The sequence below is a fragment of the Tenrec ecaudatus genome, chromosome 6 (assembly GCF_050624435.1).
Source record: "Tenrec ecaudatus isolate mTenEca1 chromosome 6, mTenEca1.hap1, whole genome shotgun sequence".
Taxonomy (NCBI): domain Eukaryota; kingdom Metazoa; phylum Chordata; class Mammalia; order Afrosoricida; family Tenrecidae; genus Tenrec; species Tenrec ecaudatus.
Genome location: NC_134535.1, coordinates 123,697,719 through 123,725,444, shown reverse-complemented (window position 1 = coordinate 123,725,444; position 27,726 = coordinate 123,697,719). Strand labels below are relative to the sequence as shown.

Genomic DNA, 27,726 nt, shown 5'->3' with positions numbered 1-27,726 from the left:
TGTGATTGTCCTGTATTTGGCTTCATCACATGTGTTTAGTGATTCTGAAGAGGACTTTATAGATTGATATCAGACATATTGGCTAATATCGGCCTTATGGCCTTGGACTGGACTGGGTTGGGATGTTTCCTTAATGTACAATTGCTTTTGTATATAAACCTCTTCCTTATACACATGTGTGTCCATGGATTTGTTTCTCCATTCTACCCAGACTAACACACATTTCTTTACCAAAACTTAGATGTTTAGAGGTACTCAGTTGCATTTCTGGGTTCTTAGTTCTAATCCATTGGCCTTCATATCTACCATTCTACCATACCAGGCTTTTAATTCTTGTGGCTATATAGTATAGTATGTTTTAAGGTCTGGGAGTGAAAGTAGGTCTGGATCCTACTGTATTTTTAGGTCTGGGAGTGAGTAGGTCTGGATCCTACTGTATTTATCCTAGGTTTCTTTCCTTTCCATATAAAGCTAGTAATTAGTTTTTCTGTATCTTTGAAAAGTCAGGGGATTTAGATCAGAATTGCACTGAATTTGTATTTTTGGTGATATTGGCATTTATACATTATTTAATCGGCTAATTCAGGAACATGGTAACTTGTTCCATTTGTGTAAACTCCTTTCCATATATTGAAGGAGTATTTTGTAGTTTTCTTTGTATAAATCTTTTGTTTCTTTCATAAGATTTATTCCTAATATTTTATCTTTTGTGTATTTATTGTAAATGGTAATTTTCTTTTAATATCTCTTATGGTATCATGATCCTTAATAACACAAGCTACAAAAATTTTCAATTAGTTCTAGCAATTGTTTAATTGAAACATTGGCATCCTCTCTATGTAGAATCATAGGAGCCCTGGTGGTGTAATGGTTAGGCCTTGGGCTGCATTGTGCATGGTTGGTAGGTTGAAACCACCAGCAGCTCCGCAGGAGGAAGATGGAGCTTTCTACTCTCTAAACAGCTACAATCTAGGAAACCCAGAGGGGGTTGCTATGCATATGTACTGACTTGATCACACTGAGTTGGCTTGGTTTATATTGGGTCAAGTTGTCTTCAATAAGAAATTTTTATTTTTCCTGTGCGTATATGAATACTTTAACTATCGTTTTGATGTCTTATGGCTCTAGCTAAAACTTCCAGAACTATATTAAGTAAAACTAGTGACAAAGGACGATCTTGCCTATTTCCCGATCCAAGAGGAAATGATTTCAATTTCTCTCCATTACAGTCTATTGCTTTTGCATACATGGCTTTTATATTGTTGACAAATTTCCCTTCTATACCTATTTTATTGAATGCTTTTATCAAGAGTGAATGTTGGATTTTATTAACTGCCTTTGCTGAATTAATTAATAAAATCTTATGGTTTCCTTTTTTGTGATAAGTTATATTGTTTTTTCTAATATTAAACTATCTTTGCATATTTGCTATGAATCCCACTTGATCGTGATGTATTATGTTTTTGATGTTCAATTGAATTATATTGGCTAGTATTTCATTGAAGATCTTGGCATCTACGTTAATTAGTAATATTGGTCTGCAATTTTCAATTCTGGTGATGTCTGCCTGGTTTAGGTATCAGAGTTATTGTTGCTTCCTAAAATGAATTTGGTAGTATACTGTCCATTTGTATATTGTGGAATAGTTTATATAAAATTGGTATTACATTTTCTCTATCTGTGTGATAGAATTCTCCCTTGAGACCCTCTAGGACTGGATTTTTTTTATGTTGAGTGTTCTTTATGACTAGATTTATTTCTTTTAAAGTTGTAGGCTTGCTGAGATTTTCTACCTCATTCTGTGGTAATTTAGGTAAATAATGCATTTCTAGAAATGTATCCATTTCTTCTAGATTTTTGAATTTGTTGGTAAACACTTTTTTCATAAAGCTGTGATATTATATATTTTTTATCTCATTTGGTTTGGTTGTGTATCATCTATTTCATTTCTTATTCACAGATTTTGTTTTTCTCATTCCTTTTGTTTTATAAATTTTGTCAATATTTCCAAAGAACTAACTTCTTATCTTACTGATTTTCCTATAAATTTTAGATTTTCTGAATAATCATTTATTTTTTGCCCTACTATTTATTATTTCTTTTCTTCTAGTACCTGGTGGTTTGTTTTACTACACTTTCTCCAGTTATTGTAGTTGATGTGTTTAGGTGTTTGCTTCAGTTCTATGTGTCTTACTGATTGCTATAAACTGCCCATTGAGTACTGCTTTTGTTATGTCCCAGTTTGTATACGTTGTATACAAGGGATAGTTTGTTTCAAGGGATACTTTGATTATATTATTTATTTCTTCCTTCAAGGGATAGTTTGATTATATTATTTATTTCTTAAATTACTCAGTGGCTTTTGAGTAAAGTGTTATTCAATTTCCATGTATTTGATTTTTTGGAGATGATCATTCTATGGTAGATTTCTAATTTTACAGTGTTATGATGTGAAAAGATGGTTTGTATTATCTAGATGTTTTAAAATTTATTGATACTTACTGTATGGCCTAAAATATACTTTAGAATATGATTTATTCTATAATAGCTTCCGTGGGCATTAGAGGAGAAAGTGAAATGAATTTTTGTTGATGAAGTATCCTATATTTTTATCTATGAGATCCAGTTGATTGTGCTATTTAATATTTTTGTATCTTTGTTGATTTTCTTTTTGATCAATCTTTAGTTGACTGTGATGTTTTGGAGTTATACTAATATTATATTATGATCTATTTGCCTCTTTATTTCTATAAGAAATTGATTAATATATTTTGATGGCCTTTCATTTAGTGTATATAGTTATAGCTTCTTCAATTGAAGCTTCATAATTATATAGTGACCTTTGTATCTCATTATGTCATCAACTTTGACAATGGCTAATATCTGTATTGATATTAAAATAAAGACTTTAAAAATTTATTTAGAGTTCATGCAGCTTATTTGATTTTCCAGTCTTTGATTAGAAAGTCAGAGGCCAATGACAGGTCAATCAGAGTTACAAACAATCTTGAGCTTTATTTATTTTGCAGTGAAAAGATAGTATAATCAACACACAGTGATGACTCAGTGTGTAGCAATGACTTAAAGCAACTTAGTCCTTTTTGTTTCTCATGACTGTTTTTCAAATAATTATGTAATTTTGAGAGACATTACTATGTATTTTTTAAAGAACATATGTAAAAATGAGAAGTATATTCTTATGAGGGAATACAGTACCCTGTTTTTGAAAATCCATATGGGATTGTACAATCACCCAGATAGTATAAAAAAGCTTCAAGCTCCTGCCTACTCCTGCCCCTTTGACAAACCTAGTTTTCCATGCACACTGGGCTTCTTTGCATCTCATGTTGTTCAAGGATCTCCAGATATTTCACAGGTGCTTGTGAGCTTTTATAATCAAGATCTTGAAGCAACAAATATGTTCCAATATTTTAACTATTTAAGGCAAATTTCAGAATGTTTTATGTTTCATTAGTGAAACCAGATGAAAGTGGAGAGGTAAGGTAGGGGTAGCATCTTGTACATCAGACTGAAACAGACTTGCTATTGGAAGTGTAATGGGAAGCAACTGAAGAGGTCTGGGAAATTAAAACTAGATATTTTCTCTTTTCAGAATATTTATTTTGGAGTTAGGAAGACTACATTTTTAAAAGGAGGAGGCGTAAGAGAGGGAGACACGAAGAAGTTGCCCATCTCAGACTCACTTCAGAGCATCTCCATGCACGTGCTACCATTCCATAGACCTGAGTTACTAGGTGAAGACTGCTGCGGTTGTGTAAGCCGGGTCGGGAAGGGCATTTGGAAGTTCTTGAGAGAAACTGGATGACTTTTCTATTGCTTCTGGAACAATTTGCCCCAAACTTTTGTGATTTGAAAACAACAGACATTTGGTGAAGAAAGCAGACATTATCCAGCTATCAGAAAGAATAGTGTGGGGGGGTCTTAAAACAAGGTTAGAAAACAAGCCAAAACAAGGTTTGTCTTAAAACAAGCAGTCATCTAAGTGAAGAGGCTCACCAGCCTAGCCTTGGCTGAAGGATTGGTACTAGAGCCTAATTGTGAACAATGTTTGACAGTGAGAGCCAAAAATGCACCCTCAGGCTTTGGGTAAGACTTAGGGGACTCCCCTCTGACTATGGACCAGGAACGAAAAAAAGCTTCCTTATCACACAGTAAATGCTAGGGCAGATTATCGATTTGTAGTGAAGTCAGAATGTATGATATGTAACGTGTATGCTACTGAAACTGTTAAAAGTAAATAATTAAAAAAACAAAAAGCACACATTTTTTTCTTTTATCTTAAAAATATATTTGAAAGTAGTTTTCAGTTTCCAATGAAAATAAACATGATTATGTTAAAGTATTATACAAAATCTGTTCTTCAATAACATAAAGAAATTATTTTTAAAAAACAAATACCAAAACTAAAGTATCGGCATATTAAGATATTCTCTACAAAATAAAAAACTTAGTTTGTGATTGTTTAATATGTAGGGTTTCCTTGGATGGCCCTGGAAGCAGAGTCTAGGGCAAGACCTTGTGGGCAGATACTTTACTCTGGCGGTGGTTCCAGAGAGTGGGAGTAAGGGAGCAGGAAGATTGGGGCAGGTAAGGAAAAAGGTTACTTTAGGAGTCTGCTGTTGAATCTGCTTCTCTGGAAAAGAGAGAGCTAAGCTTCAAGGAGATCCAGGAGAAGCATTTGGAATGCTTTCGGAATTCTCTGAGCAAAGGCAGGCCTGTCCCCTATTGGCTGACCTTCACCCCAGGAGGGAAGCATGAAGCCTGTCCTTCACCCCTGTATCTGCGCAGGGGTCTTACTGATTGCTAGTGCTTCGGAGAAGGGCCAGGGCAGAAAGCAAGAAGTCCTCGGTAGTGCACAGACGTGTGGCGGTGCCCGGGGAGACGGACGGCATAAGCACCCCATACAAGACTCGGGATGGTTTTCTTTGGTTGAAACAAGTTGTGGTGGTCACTCAACAAACAGCTGTGTTTCAAGGTGTCGTCTTTCGCCTTATCCTAGAACAAGGAGCCTGCAAAAGACATCTGCTGACATGGTGTGCTGTATTCGGAATACGCATGTTCATCTGGAAGAAAGTAATTCCCATCAGTAACAATTTCACAATGTTACTCAAGAGAAAATAATCATTGCCTTTTACCTCTGCTCAGAAACAACACCCCTTAATATATGCTGCGAACAGGTTTCTTTGATCAACATCTCTCCAATAGACTTTCATTCCTCTGACTTATATTATATTTCATCATGCATACGCATGTGGTTATTCTTAGATATTTCAGGTATGACATTTTGAATATAATATATGTTAAAACCTGGTAGAGTCTAGGACTTTATGTTCTAGGCAGAGAGTTCAGATTTTTAATAAAACTAGAGGGACTGTAAATACAGAGTCACCCATATCTTTGGCAACAGGTAAAGCTATCCTAAGAAAATGCTGAGTACCTCAAGTTGGTATGTGACCAGCGGACTCTGACTAATAATGGCGCTGTAGGACAGGGCAGAACTGGCCCGTGGGTTTCTGTGACTGCCTCTGCTTACAGAAGTAGACAGCCTTGTCTTGCTCCCACTGTCTCCGGCTGGCTGTTCCAAACTGCCGACCTTGCGGTGAGCAGTCCAGTGTGTAACCATTGCTCTACCAGCATGGGGTCCCTCCGAGTAGGACTCCATCTGATGACAGTGAATTTGGTTCTTCACTAGTAGATAACTAATAAATAGTAAATAAATACTTCTCAAACTTTAATTTTGCTGAAGTATTTTTCAATATATGTATTATATGTAGATAACACTGATTGCTACTTTTTAAACCTAAAACATAGTTAATTATTGGATAAGACAATTTCCCCCCACTATCATGATCCCCTTACAAATCCAGCTAGACCAGAGGATGTACACTGATACAGATAGGAACCAGAAACACAGGGAATCCAGGACAGATGATCCCTTCAGGACCAGTGATAAGAATGGTGATACCAGACGGTGGAGGGAAGGTGGGGTAGAAGGGGAAACTGATTACAATGATCTACGTATAACCTCCTCCCTGGGGTTGGACAACAGAAAAGTGGGTGAAGGGAGGGAGACCTAGGACAGTGTAAGACATGACAAAATAATAATAATTTATAAAGTATCAAGGGTTCATGAGGGAGGTGGTAGTGGGGAGTAAGGGAGAAAATGAGGAACTGATACCAAGGGCTTAAGTAGAACAAATGTAGAAATGTACAAATGTGCTTGACATTCAATGGATGTATGTATGGATTGTGATGAGTTGTATGAGCCCCCAATAAAATAATTTTTAAAAAGATAATTTGACTTGTAATTAACTGCTATTTTTATATTTTGATAGTTATTAGATCTATACATCAATTTCTTAATAGGCATAATACGTGTATTTTAAAAGCAGTGATCCAGCTCAGGTAAATCATACTTTTAAGTGAAAACACCCCATTTAAAGTTCTGCTTTGTAACTTAATGGCTTTGAGATAACAGTAAGAACTTAGCTTTCCTAATGCATGGCTAAAACAATGCCACTTCCACCACCACAATAGAAACACAGTTAAACAGAAATGTCAAAATACCCAGCAAAATATTCTTACCTATGCTTTCTTTAAAAATGCCACTGAACTCGGTAACATGTGAGATTCCCTGGTGGCACAGGGCGTTAAGTACTTGTCCCTGGAAGAAAGGTAAAGCTGCCTGCTCCTAGTCTCAGTTCTCCTCTGCCTGACAGGGTCACTTCAAGAAGGAATGACCTTGACAGGAGTGCAGACAGGTGGATGACTCAGGTGACTGAGCAGGTCAATGCCCGGTCTAGTCTGTGGAAAGATGTTTTTGTTGTAGGTGCCAGAGTCTGCTCTGACTCCGTGACCTTAGGAGCAACAGAGCGCTTCCTGGTTCTGCGTCCTGCTCCTGGTTGCTCTTCCGTTTGAGCCCAGTGTCGCAGCCACTGTGTCCATCCGTCTTGTCCGGGGCCTTCCTCTTTTCCACTGCCCCTCTGCTTTACCAAGTATGATGTCTTTCTCTAGGGGCTGGTTTCTCCTGACAACGTGTTCAAAGTAAGCTGGATGAAGCCTCGCCATCCTTGCCTCTACGGAACATTCTGGCTATACTTCGTCCAAGACAGATTTGGATCGTCTTTGGGCAGTCCATGGTACTTTGAATATTTGTTTGACATCGTAATTCAAATGCATAGATTGTTGAAGCATGAACAAGAGAATTCAGCTAGCAAGCCCGGCTAGCCCCCAAGCAAGAACCTGGAAGACACCGGGTATTTGAATCTGGTGTGGGGGTCCCCTAGATCACCCAGTTAACTGACCTCCTAGCTGACTGCAGTTCCCGGAGCAGTGGGAGCAGAGATTTACCAACCCAGCCCAGATCAGCCGGCCCAGCTGCTTCATAGAATTGGGAAGAATAATAAATGGTAGTGGTTTAAAAAAAAAAAAAATCCCTGTTAAAATGTTTTTACTGGGCGCGGGGTCTTAAAAAATAAAAAAAATTAAAAAATGTTTTTACTAAGAAACTGCTATCATCTTCAGTCATATATATATATTCCCCTCTATTCCAGTAACCACATGATTTTCTTCATCCTCTATACCACATCACTGTTGTTATTTGTCTTTAACACTCATTGAATTAATCCCAAACTGGTGGCAAACTAGGAACAATGAGCTTGGACTCCTGTGGGTCCAGAGGGTTTTCTTTGGTTGTTTTTAAAGTACGTCCATCACCAAGCCTTTCTTCTTAGTCTGGAAGCTCCGTTACAACACGCTCAACATCCTAGCAACCCACAAGCTTACACTGACATCTGGACAATTGCTGTTTGAAATGCATTGCTCAGAAACGGAACCAGGTTCCCCGGGCCTGCTGCCCCTGTACTGATGAATGCACAAAGAAACTATAAAGCAACAATCATGCTACTAACTTTGCGTTGCCCAAATCTACCATGCTGCAGTAATCTAAATGAACATTTTGGCGAAATGACTGGAAAATTGAGCTCTTATGGATAGACATAATCTTAAACTGCGTTTGCTTTGGAGACTTTGTATTCATAGCATTGAAAGTTACAAGACACCAAATAAGGGAAGATAATTTCAAGAATAATATTAAATAGCAGAGAAAAAGAGGAGCTTGGTATATGTCCAATTTAACACAAAATAAAGAGAACACTAAAGTGAAGTAAAGTTCCTACCCGCTCCATAGTAATCATAGATCTGGATGAATGCTGGCCTGATGCTTGTGACAAGTGCATCCTGTTTCACGGAGAATGAGAATTGTATTTTCCTTTGTGTAATCTAGTAACAAATAAATAATGTTAGGTAGATTGAAATTTATTTTCTCTCCATTTCAAACATTCAGAATTATTTACACAATGCGATTTTTATAATTGAGTCCTTAAAAAAACTTTAAAAATCTTAGACACATGCATTGCGCATGCAAAACGAATATCAACGGAACACTTACATTCTCCAGATAGAAAAACACGTGGGAGGCTTTGGTTTCTACTCGCTGTACTTGACCATCTCTCTGAAGCTAAAAAGAGAAGGAAAAGGTGCAGAAGAGTCATAAAGCAGTAATACAAATGCCAAAGTATTCAAAAAGACCAAAGATTTTTTTCATTATGCTTTGTGGTTTCCTTAACCCTTACAAATCCCTCCTATGTTTCCCCTCTAGCTATGGAACAATATTAAGCTTTGATATTAATTTACTCTTCATTTTTGGCTAAATCTATCAGCATTAGTTTATGAATTTTTGATAAGTAGAATATGGACAATAATCATAATGCATCTGCCTACCTTAATTTCTCGCAGTTACTTATCTTGACCATATAAAATATAACTGAGCTTGAGAATCCCCAATACTGTTGTGTTACTGGATATAGATGAGATTTAAATTTTATTTCCTGAGAAGAGGATCTGTGTCCTTTTCTCCATCAACCTGTGGCCACGGCGTAGTTCAGGGCCTCCCACATTACAGATATCCCTGCAGGCGGTGGTATGGGTTACGTGCTGGAGTCTGGACCACAGGCTGCTTCCATAAAGATTTATGCCTGTAAAAACCCTATGTTGGTGGAGCTAGGTGTCCCCGAGTCCATTCTGACTTGTAGTCATGCCTGGAACCCAGGCACAACAGAAGGCAACGCTGCCTGCCCCTGCACCATCTTCACCGCTGTTGGCAAGTTTGATGCCCTGTTTGCAGCCGCTGCGCCCACCCTTCTCCTTGAAGGCCTTCCTTGTAGCTGACCCTTTACTTTGCCAAGCAGGACATGGCTGTGTCGGAATCGACTCGATGGCAAAGGTGACTTTTTTTGTGGGGGGGGGGTGGGGGGGAGAAGGGATGGACTTCTTCGGGGGGTGAGAGTTATTTTCATTAATTCTTTACCTTTTATTTAATTCTTTACCTTTTCAATAGATGGTTTATCAGGCACAAATCCCGAAAGCATCTTCACATCAATGACTGCCATGTTGGAAGAGCTGCGCCTTCCCAAAGAGCTATTTTTAAAAGGCAAAAAATTTAAACTTAAGAAAAATGTGTTCACATGCAAAGCGGCTAGTTAGAGGACAAACGTGGCCAAGATTTGACGTTCTGTCATATTCCTGAGACTAAAATTGAACCAATAGCCTCAGTATTGTTAAATATCACATGAAATTACAACATGCAGAAAATTCTATTGAGATTTAACTTTTATTTATGAATATTTTCATGATACTTCAGAGTGTCAAAATTCCATATGGAAGTGAAGCCCTTATTCAGTCATTTTGCTTATAGGATTTACAACCAATTATGTAACCAAATTGGGTAACTTAGTGGCACGTAGATATTGCTAAAGGTGGCTAGGGCAAACACATAACTCCTGAACTGAAGCAAAAAGGGAACTTGTTGGAGTCAGTTATTAATTGTTGTCTATTTTCATAACCTTTATATTATTCTTTGTTTTGAAGTTAGCATAGTCTCATAATAAACAGAATTAATGATATGTCAATATGAAATAACATACAAAGGGGACCCAGAAAACTGAACTTGATGATATTATTGTTTCAGCATTTTGGTTCACAGAATAGAAGGTGCAGAATTGTACCATGTCAATTCATAAATCCATAAATAAGAAATGTAGGGAAACCGATCTCTTGAGGAGGATTTTTAAACTTCTTCCCTACAGTTTCCTTCTTTCCTTTGTATTTTCCAAGTCACGATGCTGTTGTTCATCTAGTATCAACCCAGAGGCACCTTGCAAGAAAGGCTCGTTGATTTACTTCCCAAAATTCCACCATTGAAAACTCTTAAGAGGCCCAGTTCCAGGCAGACACACATGGGGTTGTCCATCACTGATGGTGATGGTGGTGGATTATTTTACACAGTTCACACAATCTAAACAACACTCCCTTAGGGAATCCAGGCAGGTAAATTTCTTACAGAAAACAATTGGAATTTTCAGCAGACAGAGACATGATGTTATCTCCATTTGAGGTAGACACATGCAAATTAAGAAATTAAAAAAGATGAAGACATTGATACCTGGCTGTGACAACAAGATCAAACTTTGTATCGAATGATCCTCTGCACACCGCATTGGCTGTATTCACAGAAAGGAAAAACCCGGTTGACTTCTTGGGGAGGAAAATGCTGTATTTCAGGGTTGCCTATAATTAATATAAAATATATGATTTATTAATTAATTCATGACTTTTAAATGTATTACTTGAAAATCATTAATATTTTTACTAAAATTGAAAGTAAAATTTTATTTCTGTTAGTGTCTCCTATGTCTTATCTAGAAATAATAGCTAATATTTACTAAGCATATACTTTTAAGTGCTTTTCATTTAATAACTTAAATCTCTTCAATGACTTGGTCTCAAGTTTACATGTGAGGAAATCTAGATAAAGAGTGGTAAGTGGGAGCAGACACAGGAAATACTGTATCTCATGGGTAACAATTAAAATGATCTTCTTCCTCCCTTAAGAAACTGATAAAATTATAACAGATACTGTTAGAAGAGTAGGAACCAAAGCAGTGTCAGCGTGACAGTTAATGAATCAAGAAGGGAACTGTGGATCTGAATCGAGAACAGTAAGACTTGAAAATAAGCTTAGAGACCCGATCTAAGATTTCTATTTCAGAAACACACTAAGCATACAATAGTGAGCGCACTGTGCTATGCATTAGTGCTCTGTGTGACAGTCAAAGAAAGGAACTAATTGAAAGGCCCATCACTATTTCACTCAGTGTATACTTCTAATGTAGTCAGATGCCCAACACGGTAGTGTCTACAGAAAATACTTATGGAGACTTCTACCCTAAGTTTTAAGTGGATCAGAATTAAGAATATAATATTCAGAGAGAAACATTGTGTGCACACCTCAAATGGAGATAACATAATGTCTCTCTCCGCTGCCTTTAAATGAAATCTAAACCAAGTAATGAAATTGAAGATATAAAATGAATGAACCTAACAGTATCAAGTTGGTAGCATAATTAAAAAAGAAAAAATATTCGAGCTCAGCTTTTCGGTTATGTTGAGTGGTTTATATTATGAAAACACATATAGTTCTTTAAAAAGACTGAAACTTGATTTAGTAGTTTTATATGTTAGTACTATTGCTTTGCTATTTAAAACGATTTCCTAGGATTAATACATGTGTAAATGCTATCCAACTGTATCCCTGATATTAGAATGAAGAAACAACAGTGGTTGAGGAAATAGATACTTATGCATAATCAAACATGTGACTGCAATTATTAAGCGCAAATCAAATCCACTGGCATGAAGACCATTCCAACCCAGTGGCTCTATAAAAGGGTGCAGAACTATCCGTTTTTATGGAAGCAGCCAGCCTTTATCCATTGGAGCGGATGGTGAGTCTGAACCAATGACCCTGCAGTTAGCAGTCCCACCCTTACCTGATAGTGACACAGCTGAATAAATAATATTAAACATGAATGTTTAAAACTGTGTGCCCTAGATAAAGTGCAAAATAAAACTAGACCTTTGTATGCTTCTTTGGTTTCTTAAAAAACAAACAAACCATAGTCCAATGAGTACTTAGATTCAACAGTTGCTCACATTCGACAACTTTGCTTCACTTTTGCTTTTTAAAGTAAATTAAAGACATCATCACAGCCCTAGGGATATCATAGTGGATCTCCAAAACCATAATAATACGAGTATTCCATCTTAAAGCAGCAGTGTCATGATCACAATGAACAAAATAGAGGGTTCTCTTTTTTAGTTAACAATAGTTTTATTATGATGTATTATGATTACCAAGTTACTTTTCAGAAATATATTTTGCTTGCTTTGCTTTGTTTTCCAGCCCAGAATTCAATCCAAGATCATGTATTGAACTTGATTGATAGTTCTTTTGTAATTCAGTAGCTCTGTCAATCTTTTGTACTGGTCACGACATAAACTTGTTCAAGAAACCAGGCCAGGTTCCTTTGTGAATGTTTCTCATTCTGGAGTTATCAGGTTTCTTTTTCCTTGCCTATTCCGAGTCACTTCACTTATTGTCCCGCTCTAGTCCTAGAGACTGATGGCTCATTCGCTACCTTTATCAGGAGGTGTATTGTGATTATCCTGGACTAAGTTGAATCACTGAATTAAGGTGGATTAAATTGAATCACTGAATTAGGTGGACTAAGTTGAATCACTGAATTAAGGCGATGACCTTAGCCCGAGTTACCCATTGATTGAAGACCAAGAGTGGTGATTTTCTAATTCTAAATTACCTTCTGTCATTGTTAGCTGGTGCTCTACAAAGAAGGGGTTCCCTTCAGAATCTGGGGATACTGAATTGCCCTTCTGAAAAGGCAAGAGGAAATGCTCAATTTTTTTCTCCTTGCTTGCCAGAAAAATTAAAAAAATAATCAGAGGGATAGTCACCTGCAGGGGTAGCACATGAGTTTTGTGTTTGTGACCTTCTCCTTTTGGAGTACAGTGGATATATGAAATCAATGACAATCAGTGTTTCTCTCACAGTGCAATTGTTTCAACCCCTTCAGGTGTCTCCTGCGATGGTTCAGGCAGCATTTCAATCTAAGTACTCATTGAACTACTGCATTTTTATGTGTATTTGGAAATTTTCATGAGTAGAAAGGAAACTCTCAATTTACCTGTACGAATACACAACCATAGCCGCTCACTTCCACTGTGTAGTTCTTGTTAGTTGTCGACAATGGAATCTGTTGTAGCAGCAAACGGTTCTGATTGTTCACGTGGAAGCCCATTTGGAATGGTTGGCTAGAGAAAATAAGCACTGAATTTTGTCTGTTTCTAGAGAAAGTGAGCCTTTGGAATAGGGTCAGCGCTTGGAGAGCCAGCACAGTATCCTAAAAGAAAAATGGTGTAAATTATATTAAAGCATACTATGTATGCATGTAAGCTAAATACAGCTAAAATCATTTTAAAACCATCTAAAATGCAATAGTCTTTTTCATAACTATTGTGTTATATAGATCTAAAAATAAATGGGCCAATGGCAAGCTTGTCTTTAGTTAAGCATTAAACTAATACAGACAATAGCAACAACAAAATACCTTGTAATAGAATAAAAATGTGATATGAGACCAGAGAAATTTCAAAGTGCCTTGTGAGTCAGGCTTCGCTCTATCAGATGTTAAAACACACTGTTATTGTTAGGTGTTGTCCGTCAGTTCTGACTCACAGAGACCCTACGGGCAACAGCAAGAAACACTGCCTGGTCCTGCACCACCCTCACAACCACCATGTTTGAGCCACTGTGTCCACCCATCTTAAAAACCGAAACCAAGTCAAAAATGCATTGGAAAATAATAGAAAGCCTAAAAAGGTAACCATACACAAGATATATGTATACATACGTATATAACTTTTTAACACCATAAGTCTGTATTTCAAATAACTAGAAAAAGACATTGATATTTACTTTTATTAAGTAAATGACATATGACAACTGGCTGGCCATTTAAAATCCTAGATAGTTTAATAATTGAAATGTAATAAATTAGTGTATAATAACACACGGAGATATGGATACATATTTCAAAATAGTTTTGTGTTGAGTGTGTCTTGTAGCATGGTGTTAAAGAAGTCTTAGAGAGAACACACTAAGTGAAAATCAAAAGAAAACCATGTGTATCATTGAAGTCTGATAAAAGGTAAAGAGCAAATGAAAACTTGGAGAGAGCATTACATTCCCTAAAATGTTTTTACTTTATTCTGGAGCCTTACAAATAATCCAGAGAAAGATTAACATCGCCGTCAGGCCATGCTTCAGTCATATTTCCAGGCACCATGAATAAAATAAACAAGGAAGTTAAACGCATATTCTACCTAATTAAATGTGGGCGATTTACTTTACACACAATTACAACTTTTATTGCCTCAGATCAAAAGATGCTCACAATTATTTTGAAGTTATATAGTGAAAGGTATTCACACACCCATTGATCATATTGGAAATCGATGGAACCATGTGCTAAAAAGTTTTTCCCTTTGTATCATAACCTTTAATTTTGAGTATCCTTTTTACATACCAAATTTTTGATGATGTTTAACCTCTCATTTAAAACATTAAAACAAAATTAATTTTGAATAAACATTTAGAGACTGTTACTAGATAAAGTTCAAAAAAAAAAAAAGCATAGCACATTTTTTAAACAAAGTCAGCAAAATGCCGGTTAGTGACATCATGACATCAGACTCATCTGATTGGGTACAGGTACTATCTAAATCCAACGACTAACACCATCAATACAAAGCCATAGCTCCATTTTTCTCGAATGAAAGATGTGAAAATGATAGTCACCATGGTGGATGAGAAACGTCCACGGGAGTTTTGCTGCCTTGACACCCACTTGACAATCTGCGATGCATAGGACAGCTCTCCGGAGGTCAGCTGAGGGTGGGAGAGAAGGGCCAAGAGAACGTAACAGTTGGTCTCTATCTCTGCAGAGGACGCCCAACGGTAGCCCAAGGCGGCCTCTTCGACAGACGGCTTCTTTTCCAGTTCCCAGTACACCAAGCCATCTGACAACAACAAAAAGCAAGAGATTCAGTCGTGTTGGCGTCAAAGCATGGGATATACACGCAAATGCGATCAGACGGGGTGTCTTTGAAGGTTATAAATCTGACTATGCCAAATAAAGGTGAGGCCAATATTGCTCAGCCATCGAGAGAAGTGAATCCTGATGTGCGCCACCACATGAATGACCATGACGTTGGGTGAGATAAACCAGTCTGTAAAAGGCATATAGAGCATGATCCCAGAAATATGAGCAATCTAGAACTGGCCACGTTAGAGTCTAAAGTTCCTTTGCAATTATTAGGGGAAGAGGAGAGGAAGTAGGAAAACAGGGAGGGGTTGCTGAATGACGATGGAATATTTTGGAAAGGCATAGTGGGGGTGGTTGAACCCGTGACGAACACAATGGATGCTGCTGTATTGGCCATGCCGAAATGCTATGCTGGACCTCACTGCTGGTTTGCTGCTACATATGTCATATTGAACACAAATGTTTGTATTCGTGCTAAGTACATCGCAGCTGCTCCAGGAGCGACTGGTCACCAGGAAAGGCTCTCCGCTCTCACCTCGCTTCTTTGCCGTCTCTTGTAGCTTGTTGATCAAAAACTGCCGTTTGCCCTCCTGGCCTGCTAAGCTGAAAGTGTAGGCCAGGAGAGCCTGCTCGTAGGTGGTCGTGGCTCTCGCCCTCGCTGCAGCCTCCACGCACTGGAGGCCCCTTTGAATCGGCGCAGACTGCACAGACATGGAGAGAAAAAAAGAAAGACAACGATTTGTAGATGGGCTTGTTCATCCCTGGAGGATCAGTCCTGCATGCGACACATTCCTTTGAATGTCTACACATACGGTTTGATTTCTACATGTCGGGTGTGCTTTGACTGCTTAGAGGAATATTTCTTTGGCATTATGTTGTGGCTACAAACACAGTTCCAGTTCCTGTCCACGTTTTGTTGCTGTCAAATGTTTTGGGTTCGTGAGAAGCCAGTTAGGCACATCAGAAGTGGGTTACTTACTGAGATTGGGTGGCCAGCTTCAATCAGTGCGTTAACAACATAGGCAGTGAGAGAAATCTTATCATCTTGTCCCTGGATAGAACATAGCGGCAATATGTCAGTCTCGGGGTGAAAATGCAGAAGGAGAGATGCATTTCTTGTTCATGCCATCTACTTTGAAAGTTCAAACTGGTTGCTTTTTTTATGTATTCTCCCCCTTCTGGGGTGAATTTTTAAAATTTCTTCAAAAAGTGCTGTTTATTAATTACCTAATAGTGAATAAGAATCAAGAGTATGCAAAGGAATTGAAGGATCATTTAAAAAAAAATTATGGACCTGAGGATGCATTTGGAATCAGGTGGTAGAGAGTGCCTGTAAATTCTCTCTCACACTCACCCTCATCCTCAAAATTGCATAGAAAATACACACTACAACTGTACAACAATTAAAAGCGCGCAGTGCAAAATAAAAAGGTAGACGAATGGAACAGACTCTGCAGTGCAGGAAGAAATTCTACCAAGCATGGAAAACAATTTAATATATTTGGTTCAAAAAATCACTATAAATTAACACAGAGGTGTTATGATAAATGTAGACTATTTAGAATATAGGATCAGATCATACATAGATTATACACTGAAACAGACACTCTTAGGTTAATAGCATTAGTTGTTAAGAAGATAAAATTAACCCCCAAAGACTGATGGGAAATGAAAAGGGAAAAATACGAATTGAAAACAAGCACATGAAAAATAGTTGTCTCCAGACCTGCCCTGAAACAAAAGTAGTCACGAAGCACTTCATTTTTTTTGCTCCGGCATTTGTGAAGATTTTTGTTTTTAATACTTATATTATTCAACACAAACAGTAGTAGAGCAAGTCAGTGAAATATGCTACTGTGGTAAGAGTTTAAATTGGCATAACTATACTAGAAAACAATTTGATGACATTATTTCAGAACCCTTAAAATTTAATTTATAAATATATATCCTAATATTCATCATTAAAACAAACAAAACCAATAACAACAAAAAACATCAAACTCACTGTCATTGAGTTAAGTTTTCAACTCAGAGTGACCTAAAGGACAGAGTGGAACTGCTCCTCAGAGTTCCGCAGACTAGATCTTTACAGGAGCTAGCGCCATCTTTCTCCAGAGGAGCGGCTAGTGGGTTTGAACTGCAAACCATGCAGTTCAACGCTTAACCCACAGAGCCACCAGGGTTACTTCAACAATCACCAGGGAAATATATTTATATGTAAGACTGTTCACACACATTATTGAAAACACAACAGTAACAAGCAAGTACAGTCTATCCATAATATAAAATATTTTGAAGCTGCTATATTTGTTTTAAAATCATTTTAATGACAGCTATTAAAATAATGACAGCCATTATATAAAATATTCCATTTAAAAAGACTAAACATTAATAGAGAATACTTATGGAAAACATGATTATATACTGAAAAAAACTGAAGGAAAGAAAATATACACAATATTGTGGTGGCTATTGTTAGTTGTCATATGAATAATATTTTGATTAATTCCTTTTCTTAATCTACTAAACTAGTCTCAGCAAATAAATATTACCATACTAATTAGGAAGAAAATGGAAAGTAGGGAAAAACTCAAAGATAAAAGGTTAATTTATTCATTAGCACTGACTTATGGCATACTAACAAGTAAAAGCTAAAACAGTTTGAATTGACATCTTTAAACTCTAGTAGCAAGGCATTTCCTGGATGATAATATATTAAAATATTGTAATGATTCGGGTTCTGTAATCATGCTATACTTCATTCATACTTTTACTAATAATCCTTCCACTGGCACACTCCACCTCTGCCACCATCTCCTTTACTGTGGGACAACATCCGTTCTTCTAGAACTTTTAATCTGGTGGAAGGATTTGTGAAGAAGAAAGGCTTTCTAGGTGTCTGTGTTGTAATTTATGTTGGCAGAAATCTGAGGTTAGTGACTTTATGAAATCTTTGGGAATCACCGAATGATCATGAGCAAAGAACAAAACAATCTGTAAAACAGGATTTCTCCCTTACCTTCAAGACACTGTGGAACGCAGGGCCAACATTTAAGAAGCAGCCATCCGCTTGCTGATTATTCATGAGCCAAATAAAGGTCCGAGACTGGATGTTATCATCGATAAAAATGTAGGGCTTAGATACTGCAAAATACTTGTAAACCAATGGGGTGATCCTGGAAAACAGCACGCAATCAATGAGAGTTAACGAATGTGGACAGATAAAGGCAATATTCAAAGAAAACTGTGCCTTTTTACGGGATTGTTGAGTCTCCTATTTGAAAATCCCTTTCCCTAATCCTGACTTAATATGTGAGCTTCACCCCTTCTTGCCACACCGCAGCCCGTTTGTTATGTGCCCCCTTTCACCTCTCCAGATGGGGCTGCTTCTGTGCGTCGGCCTCCAGGTCAGTGAGGGCTTCTTTATTCATCCCTCGTGTCCCAGATGAAGTGTTACCTGGCCTATGATGGCTTCCCGGATTCTCTCCTTCACTTTAAGTTCTTCCTCTATTTGGCCTTTCTTAACATCAGTTAGTAATGTATGATGGGGACTCCCCCAAACAGCTGAATATATTTTCAAAGCTATGTATTTAATTTTTTTAAAAACAACTTTGTCACTGTCAAAGTACCCTCCAATACATTTAATATGTTGTTCTAAGCTGCAATTCCATCATTGGAAACCTTTTTCAGACTCATCTGTTCGGATGGCCGACAGACTCCTTCGTTTTCTGTTCCACTCCTTCTGCAGCGTTAAAGCGCTGTCCTTTCCTGTCCCTCTTCATTCGTGGACAAAGAAGTCACGCAGAGTGAGGTCAAATGAGTAAGGCGCGTGGCATCAGAGAGGCAATGCTGTTTTGCCAAAACTGGTGCCCTGAGAGCCGTGTGAGCAGGTGTATTGTCGTGGTGGCAAAATCAGTCCCGCCTGTCACAAATCAGGCCTTTCCCTGCCCCCCGGCCCCCGACGACACACTGTTAAGCAATCTTTTCAGGACTTCTAAATAGAAAGCTTGATTAACAGTGTGACCTGGTGGAACGAGCTTCAAGTGCACTATGAGTTGACATGCTTGGGGAAGTTGGTGGACATCCAGAACAAGGTTTGTCATCTATCGACATTTCACCTTTTTTTGAAATGAGAAAACCACTTCAACATGTGAGTTTTCTCATAGCGCTGTCCTTGTAAGCTGTGCTCAACATCACCGCCGTTCTGTGACATTTTTCCCGAGCAGGAAACAAAATTTCACAGCCGCATACTGTTCTCTTAAATCGGCCATTACAAAAAAATGAGGTTCCAGCGAAACTTTTACAAAACATTCACTGTGACTAGAGAGAACCTTCCTGGGTGACACCACTAGGTGCACTAACTCAGAGCGAGTTGCTGGGATGCTCACCTAGTGGGAAAAATACTTACTACTAAAGTACCTCTGTTTTGCCCAGCGCAATTCCGGTTTGTTTTTGTTTTTGGGGGTGGGGGGCAGAGGTACCCCCTCATATTGTAAATAGGCAAAATACCTGGATTGCACACATGGTTTGTCCTTAACCACTAACCTAAAGGCAATTCAAACCCATAGAAGTTCTGGTTCTTCTATTAAGATTACAGCCATGAAAATGCTATAAAGTAGGAACTGACTTAACAGAAAGGGCCAACAGGTGACCAGAAGAGTTCCTTTGAGCCAAGATGAGACATTTATCCCTCATTTTCACAGACGAGCTAAAGTCCAGCGGATTCAATCATCCAAGCTAGGATTATTCATATATGTACTCTTTCCTCCTGTAGACTGACATTCTTTACATGCAAGCACTAGGCTATAAGCACCAATGTGCGTAACCTGCACTGCATTTAGCTTGAATCTACAAAGGGACTTTAAAAGGTTCATCATTAAAAACCCTGGAATTCAAAGATAGTGGAATTTTCCCATAAACGCTTTGAAGCCAAAGTACATCATACAGTTTCTGGGAAAAGTCGTCCTTCTTATGCACTCCCTTAGAATCATGGGTCTATTGTTACTATATCTGTTATCATATTGCACTCAAACTTTTTATCTTAATTGTCATTCCTCACGATACTCTAAATGTCCTGAAGTTCCTATGCTTTGTGAGGTTTTTAAAACTTCATGAAGTTTTTTCGTGTTTAAGTGAGAGGCAAAATCTTGTCGCGGGTACAAACCCAGACTCCTGGAAAGGATGCTCCAGCTCTGCCCCATAAAAAGCAGGGTGATCTTGGGTAAATTACTTAACTTTCCTGTGTATTTCTTCACCTTAAAATTGGTAGTGTAATGCTACATATCGACCTCAGTGGATTGTACAGGAATTCACTATACTCAATAGAAAGCGATGATGATGATTACAGTTAGCATTTGTGATTATACATCTCAACAGATCATTACTGTTCCCAGGACATAGTAGTTAGGTGCAGAGATGAGCTTGTAGATAAATGTTATGAATATCAGGAATAACTTTAGAAACTTAACTCCTGTGTCACTAATCACACTATCATTTAGTATTATAATCCTAGCAAAATCAATGCTTAGTTTAATTGCTTTTTAGTACTTCTTTCACTACTTGTAGCAAGAACTATGTGCTTAAGCAAAGGTTTTTCCTATCTCATTAAGAAGGTACGTGTCTACACAGCACTGTTTCTCAGTACTGCCGTCAATGAGCATGCTGTTGTCGTTACCTTTAAGGTTGATTTGGAAAAATATTAATACTCTGGTTATAATAATGTGCTTATACATTAAATTAGCTTTCATATTTCTTATCTTTATCTGTTGAGTTGCCTTTTTGCCTAATGAATTGTTTACTTATCATGCATTTGTCATAAATAAAACATGGGAATAAGATTATTTAACCTGAATTCTAAGAATGCTATTTGAATGAATTTAGGTAAACACGTGTAGTGTTTTCAATAAACATTGGGGGGAGAAGGTTTATAGTTTTTTCTAATTCTTAAATACTTGACTCCTTCCTACCTGAAAAAAAAATGTACAACTTCTAATAAAATTCATATAAAGTATAAATCAATTCAAACCATGTGCGCCCTTGTTGATCTTGAGGTCCAAAGGTGCTATATGATCCATCTGGGTGCTTATAGGACAATTGTTTCTGATAGCCTAGAACAAGAAAGGAGATACAACTCTATTTAAATGTCAAAGTTATATCCAGCAGGAAAATTGGATAAATTGGCCATTCACATTCACTATAAATGGAGATAGATAGATAAATAGTTACAAAGACATTCAATGTACTTCACATGAGAAAAGTTCTGGGATGCAAGAACTGAACTGAAATAAAAGAGTTGAAAGGCTTTACCTTTGATCAAGTATGCGATAGCCTTGGATTTGATCTTTTCCGTCAGTTGTTGAGTTTGGCTCAGGTAGTCCAAAATATGAAAATTGGAAGAGAAAAGGACCATATTCTGCTCGCCATAGCCAAAAGGCATTTGGAGAAGATTCCCTAAATTTTGCATGGCAGGACCGAGAATATCCCCTGGAAAGAAAACTCCAATTAATACAAAATCTTTAATCAAAATCGATAAGAAAAGCAATATTAGGTTGTGTTCAAGACCCCTGTGTTATGAATTTCAAGGCAATTATTTTTATATCTTATCTGAATCTTCCTCCCTCTCTCATGTGTTTGGCCCACATCATAGGATTAGCAAGACATCAGATCTTACTTTGAGAACTGAAGTATAGATGTGTCCTAAAGCAGCCAAGAGTAGACCAGAAAAGCTTATGGAAATCAAAATTCCTCGAGAGAGTCTAGGATGAAGTAAGATTATTAAGAACAAACCGGAAGATAAAACACTTGTGTACATCTAAAGAATTCACCAAGAGAGTAATAAAAGATTCCACAGACGGGGAAAACATCTTTAGCAATGACACATCAGACAAAGGTCTTATTACTAAAATCTACAATACTCTGCTAGCTTCCAAAAAGAAAAAAACCAATAGCCCACTTGAAAGGTGGGCAAAGGACTTGAACAGAAATTTTACAGGGACAGAAATCCGAATGGCCAACAAACATATGAGAAAATGTTCCTGATCTTTAGCCATAAGAGAAATGCAAATTAAAACAACAATGAGGTACCACCTGACACCCTCAAAGGTAGCCCAATTCAAAAAATCAGAAAGCAACAAGTGTTGGAGGGGCTGTGGGGAGACAGGAACTCTCATCCACTGCTGGTGGGCCTGTAAGTATGTACAGCCACTATGGAAATCAATCTGGCGATACCTAAAACAGATGGAAATAGAGTTACCATATGACCCAGCAATCCCCCTACTGGGCATATACCCAGAAGAGGCAAGAAACAAACCAAGACCAGACATCTGTGCTCCAATGTTCATTGCGGCACAGTTCACAATTGCAAGGAGTTGGAAGCAACCCAAATTTCCATCAACTGACGATTGGATTAAAACACTGTGGTATATACATACAATGGAGTTCTACGCATCACTCACTAAAAAGCAGTGATGAACGTATGAGGCACATAGCGGCATGGGAAGAACTGGAGGAAATCATGCTAAGCAAAGTAAGTCAGGCATAAAAGGACAAGTACAACATGAGCCCGCTGAGGTAAGTATTAAAAAAATTTTTTTTTAATTTTTTAAATGCAAAAGTGGCATAGGGGAAAAAGCTACTGTATACAAACATTTCTGGGGTGAAGACTGTGTAGTATGGCAGAGACCAGACCAAAACCAGGGATGCACATGGTAGACAATGGTGGAGGAGGTGGGGAAAGGAAAACAAAAGGATGAATACAAGGAAGAAAAGGGGAGTGGGGGCATGGGGCACTAATCCACCCAAGGGGAGGGTATTGTTTATATCTCCACAGGGAAAGTGGGACCAGACTTCAACCCAGTGCCGCAGGGTGTGAATGCAATATCCCGGCATGGAGTAGGGAACCAGTGGAGAGGTCTGGGAGGCTGGCCCCAGCACCAAAAATTAAGTGGATTCCTGCCCCTCCACCGAAAAGAATTTGTTTCAAAGGACGACATTGATTCTGCAGCTCCGGGAGATGGACATATCGGATCAGAGCACACGGGAGCAGATGAAGGGGCAGGAGGAGAGAGTGGAGCACAACCTGGCCCATGAGGCCGTGAGGATGATGTTCCTGAGTAGAGCAGCCAGTCCACAGAGAGAACAACATGGCTGGCCCCATTATGAGAAATGATGCCAATCAGTGACTAAGGGCGATACAGGGGACAGCACCGGAGACACAGTGTGGGAATTGCACTTGACCTGATCGCACCACACCGAGGCAAAGCACTGGCCGATGCAGTGGAACAGCAAGGGAATGGAGTAGCAAGGTCCCCAGGGAATGCTGAAAGTGGACTTTGGGGCCAGGGCGTGGTGCCCCAACAGACTGGACTGGAAAACACTCCTAAGGGCCAGCAAACGATCCTTGAACGAACTACAAGCCTTCTTTTGTGAAGTGTTTTGTTTTGTTCTTTGTCAGTGGTTTGTTTTTGTTGTTTTATTGTCTGGTTGTATACTGTTGCTTTGTTTTCCTCTGTCTTGTTTTCGTGCATGTTAGTGTCTCCACAGTTCTGTCTGAATAGGACAGACTGGATGAACTATCTGGAGGAAAAACAATAGGACAGACAGTTCCGGGGGGACAGACAGTTCTGGGTGGGGGAGGGGGAGGAGGGTAAGGAAGTGGTGTTAATAAACACAGGGACAAGGGAACAACATGGGACCCAAAATGGTAGTGAGGGGGGAGTGGCAGGCCTGATGGGGAACTATCAAGGGTAAGGTTGCTTAGAGAAGAGGTATAGCTGTAGCCCAGGTGGGGACGGAGCATGGTGGTGGGGCAGGAGGAAAGTCAAGGGAGATGGAGGAAGGAGCTGGGAGTCAAGGAGCATTTATAGAGGTCTAGACAAAGACAGGTACATGCAGACATATATATGAGGATGGGGAAATAGATCTAATTGTCTACATTTATAGGTTTAATATTAAGGTGGCGGAAGGACCTTGGGCCTCTACTCAAGCACTCCCTCAATGCATGAATACTTTCTTTATTAAATTGGTACTCTATGATGCTCACTCTCCCGACAAAACTGCTGAAGCCAAAGTGGGTGAACAAGTAAATGTGGTGAAGAAAGCTGATGGTGCGTGGCTAACAAAAGAGATAGTGACTGGGGTCCTAAAGGCTTGAAGATAAACAAGCGGCCATCTAGCTCAGAAGCAACAAAGCCCACATGGAAGAACATACCAGCCTGTGTGAGCGAGTGATCCCAAAGGGATCAGTTATCAGGCATTCAAAGAACAAAAAAATCATCATATCATTGGCTGCACACCTCCATGATAGGATCGCTGAAGACAAATGGGTGCATAAGCAAATGTGGTGAAGAAAGCTGATGATGCCCGGCTATCAAAAGAGATAGTGTCTGGGGTCTTAAAGGCTTGAAGATAAACAAGCGGCCATCTAGTTCAGAAGCAAAAAAGCCCACATGGAAGAAGCACACCAGCCAGTGCAATCACGAGGTGCCCAAAGGACCAGGTATAAGGCATCATGCAAAAAAAAAAAGAATATGTGTATGTGTGTGTATATATATATATATATATATATATATATACATATATATATACCATATTGAATGAAAGGGGAAGTGCAGAGTGGAGACCCAAGGCCCAAGTGTTGGCCACTGGAAATCCCCTCATAGAGGGGTTTAGGAGAGGAGATGGGTCAGTCAGGGTGCGAGGTAGTACCGATGAAGAGCACAGCTTTCCCCCAGATCCTGGATGCTTCCTCCCCCCAACTACCATGATCCGAATTCTACCTTGCAGGGCTGGATAGGGCAGAGGTTGTACACTGGTACATATGAGGGCTGGAGGCACAGGGAATCCAGGGTGGATGATACCTTCAGGACCAAGGGTGTGAGGGGCGATGATGGGAGAGTGTAGGGTGAGTGGGTTGGAAAGGGGGAACTGATTACAGGGATCCACATGTGACCTCCTCCCTGGGAGAGGGACGGCAGAGAAGGGGGCGAAGGGAGACTCCGGATAGAGCAAGATATGACAAAATAACGATGTATAAATTACAAAGGGCACATGAGGGAGGGGGGAGCGGGGAGGGAGGGGAATAAAAAAGAGGACCTGATGCAAAGGGCTTAAGTGGAGAGCAAATGCTTTTAGAACGATTGGGGCGGGGAATGTATGGATGTGCTTTATACAATTGATGTATGTATATGTGGATTGTGATAAGAGTTGTATGAGTCCCTAATAAAATGTAAAAAAAGAAAAGGAGAAAAAAAAAGAAAGAAAAGAAAATGATTAGGGCAAGGAGTATACAGATGTGCTTTATACAATTGATGTATGTATATGTATGGACTGTGATAAGAGTTGTATGAGCCCCTAATAAAACGTTTAAAAAAAAGAAAAGAAAAAAATTAAGAACAAACCGGTCAAAAAAGAGAATAACACTGTCATTGAGTCTATTCAGAGTCATGATTCATTAACACAAACTTGAACTGCTCCTGTGGGTTTACAGGGTAGGCTGCTACTCTGACCAGGAGTGGAAAACCTGGTTAATTTGAAAAGAATCGCATTTGGCTGGAAGGAGTCTGATGGCAATGACAGGTTACCATTTGGTCTGCTAACTGCAAGGCCAGCAGTTTAAAACCACAAACCACTCTGAGGAGAAAGATGAAGCTTTCTACTCCCATAAAAGAGTTCATGGGGGCGGAAGGGTAGGGGAAGGAAGAAATAAAGAGGAATTGCCCTCAAAAGGTTCAAGAAGAAACATGTTTTGAAATTGTTGATGCCAACATTTGTACATGTCTGCTTGATATAATGGTCGTATGGATAGCTGTAACATATGTAAGAGTGCCCAATAAAATGGTTTATCTAAAAAAAAGATTTATAGTCTTTGAAACCATAGGGGCAGTTCAACTTTACCCCATAAGGTTGCCATGTGTTAGAATAGACTCAAGGCAGTGAGCTTGAGTTGAATGAGCAATAATTTGACTAGAATCCTGTAGCTGTTAGGAGCCATAATCTTGATGCAGGCTCATAGCGACTCCATGTACAACAGAATGAGACACTGCCTGGTCCTGCACCATCCTCACAATTGTCATTTTGAACCCATTGTTGCAGCCGCTGCATCCAGCTGTCTTGTCAAGGGTCTTCGCTTTTTTTTGCTACCTTTTTTGCTCTCCTTTACCAAGTGCGTGTCCTGTTCCAGGGACTGGTCTCTTCTGATAATAGGTCCAAAGTATGTAAAACAAAGTTTTACTGTCCTCTTTTCTAGAAGTAGTCTAGCTGCACCTCTTTCAAGCCTGGCTTTTTGGTTCTTTAGTCAGTCCGTGGTACTCTCACTAGTCTCTCCCAGCACCACGATTTGTATTCATCCATTCTTCTTCAATCATCTTATTCGGTGTCCAACTTTCCCATGCATGGGAGGCCATTGAAAGTACCATGGCTTGGGTCAGGCACATCTTGGTCTTCAAAGTAACCTTCTTGCTCTACAACACTTTAACGAGGCCATGTACGGTAGATTCACCCCGTGCAAGGTAGTGTTTGGTCTCTTGACTGCTCTTTCCATGAATGTTGACTCCACAATCAAAATTCCAGGCAAGATGAAATCTTTGACAGGCTCAATCCTTTCTCCATTTATCATGGTGTTACCTACCGGTCCAGTGGTGAGGATTTTGGTTTTCTTTACATTAAGTAATGCACATTGATGGTTGCGATCCATTCTCTTAATCAGAAAGGGCTTCAAGTTGTCTTCATTTTTATCTAACAAATTTCTGACATCTACATGTCACAAGTTGTTTGTCTTCCTTCAATCCTGATGTGTGTTGTTATTCATATAACCCAGTTTTTCTGTTGTTATTCATTCAGTCCATTTGTTAAGCCTAGTATGCCGAATAAGTATGGTAAGATACAACCCCGACGCATATCTTTCCTGATATTAAACCAGGCAGTATTCTTTTGCTGTGTTTGAATGACTGCCTCTTGATCTAAGCACAGATTCCACATAAACACAATGAAATATTCTGGAATTCCCATTCTCCCTCAGCGTTTGTTCTGATCCACAGAATCTAATGCCTTGGCATAGTCAATAAAACACAAGTGAACATCTTTCTGGTATTCCCTGCTTTCAGCCAAGATCCATCTGACATCAGCAATGGTATCCCTTGTTCCATTCTGAATCATGCCGGAATCTCTGGCTGCTCCCTGTCAATGTACTGCTGCAACTGTTGGATGAACTTCAGTAAAATTTTACTTGCATGCGCTATTAGGGATATTGCTTACGGATAAAATTGAAGCATTCTGTTGGGTCACCTTTCTTGGGAATGGGTACAGTATGGATCTCTTCCAGTTATAGGCCAACTAAGGGAGCGCTTCCATTGCTTCATCAGCTTGTTGGTATTCCGTCATTTGCTGGACCCTGTTTTTCACTAAAGCTTCTTCCTTCAGTAGCCTAGGTTCTTGTTCATATGCTACCTCTTGAAATGGTGGTACAGTGACAGTGTACTCTCTCTGTTTTTGAGGCTATCTTCAACATTCAATATTTTCACCGTAGAATCTGTCAATATTGAAACTCGAATCTTGAATTTTTTCTTGACTGCTTTCTGTTTAAGTATGCATGTGCTTCCTTTTCAGTTTTCTAAAGCTAGGTCTTTGCATGTTTCTCTACAATATTTTATTTTGCCCAACTTTCACATGACTATATGGTGATTAAATT

General features: G+C 38.9%; 1 protein-coding gene across 2 annotated transcripts in view; it reads right to left on the bottom strand.

The window, feature by feature from the left end:
• Positions 1-4,298: 4,298 nt before the first annotated feature.
• Positions 4,299-27,726, bottom strand: part of LOC142450309 (ovostatin-like) — a 30,897-nt gene continuing 7,469 nt past the window's right edge. The window contains exons 6-17 of one of the 2 annotated variants that reach the window (XM_075552084.1): positions 21,348-21,524; positions 21,067-21,148; positions 18,061-18,217; positions 16,021-16,092; positions 15,577-15,742; positions 14,795-15,015; positions 13,122-13,337; positions 10,523-10,647; positions 9,408-9,498; positions 8,471-8,539; positions 8,199-8,301; positions 4,299-5,084 (exon numbers count right to left, since the gene is read on the bottom strand). In XM_075552084.1, the coding sequence (XP_075408199.1) occupies positions 5,017-5,084; positions 8,199-8,301; positions 8,471-8,539; positions 9,408-9,498; positions 10,523-10,647; positions 13,122-13,337; positions 14,795-15,015; positions 15,577-15,742; positions 16,021-16,092; positions 18,061-18,217; positions 21,067-21,148; positions 21,348-21,524 (1,547 nt within the window). In that variant the 3' untranslated portion in view covers positions 4,299-5,016. The remainder of the gene's footprint in view (positions 5,085-8,198; positions 8,302-8,470; positions 8,540-9,407; positions 9,499-10,522; positions 10,648-13,121; positions 13,338-14,794; positions 15,016-15,576; positions 15,743-16,020; positions 16,093-18,060; positions 18,218-21,066; positions 21,149-21,347; positions 21,525-27,726) is intronic. The other variant, XM_075552085.1, reaches the window with a different exon arrangement.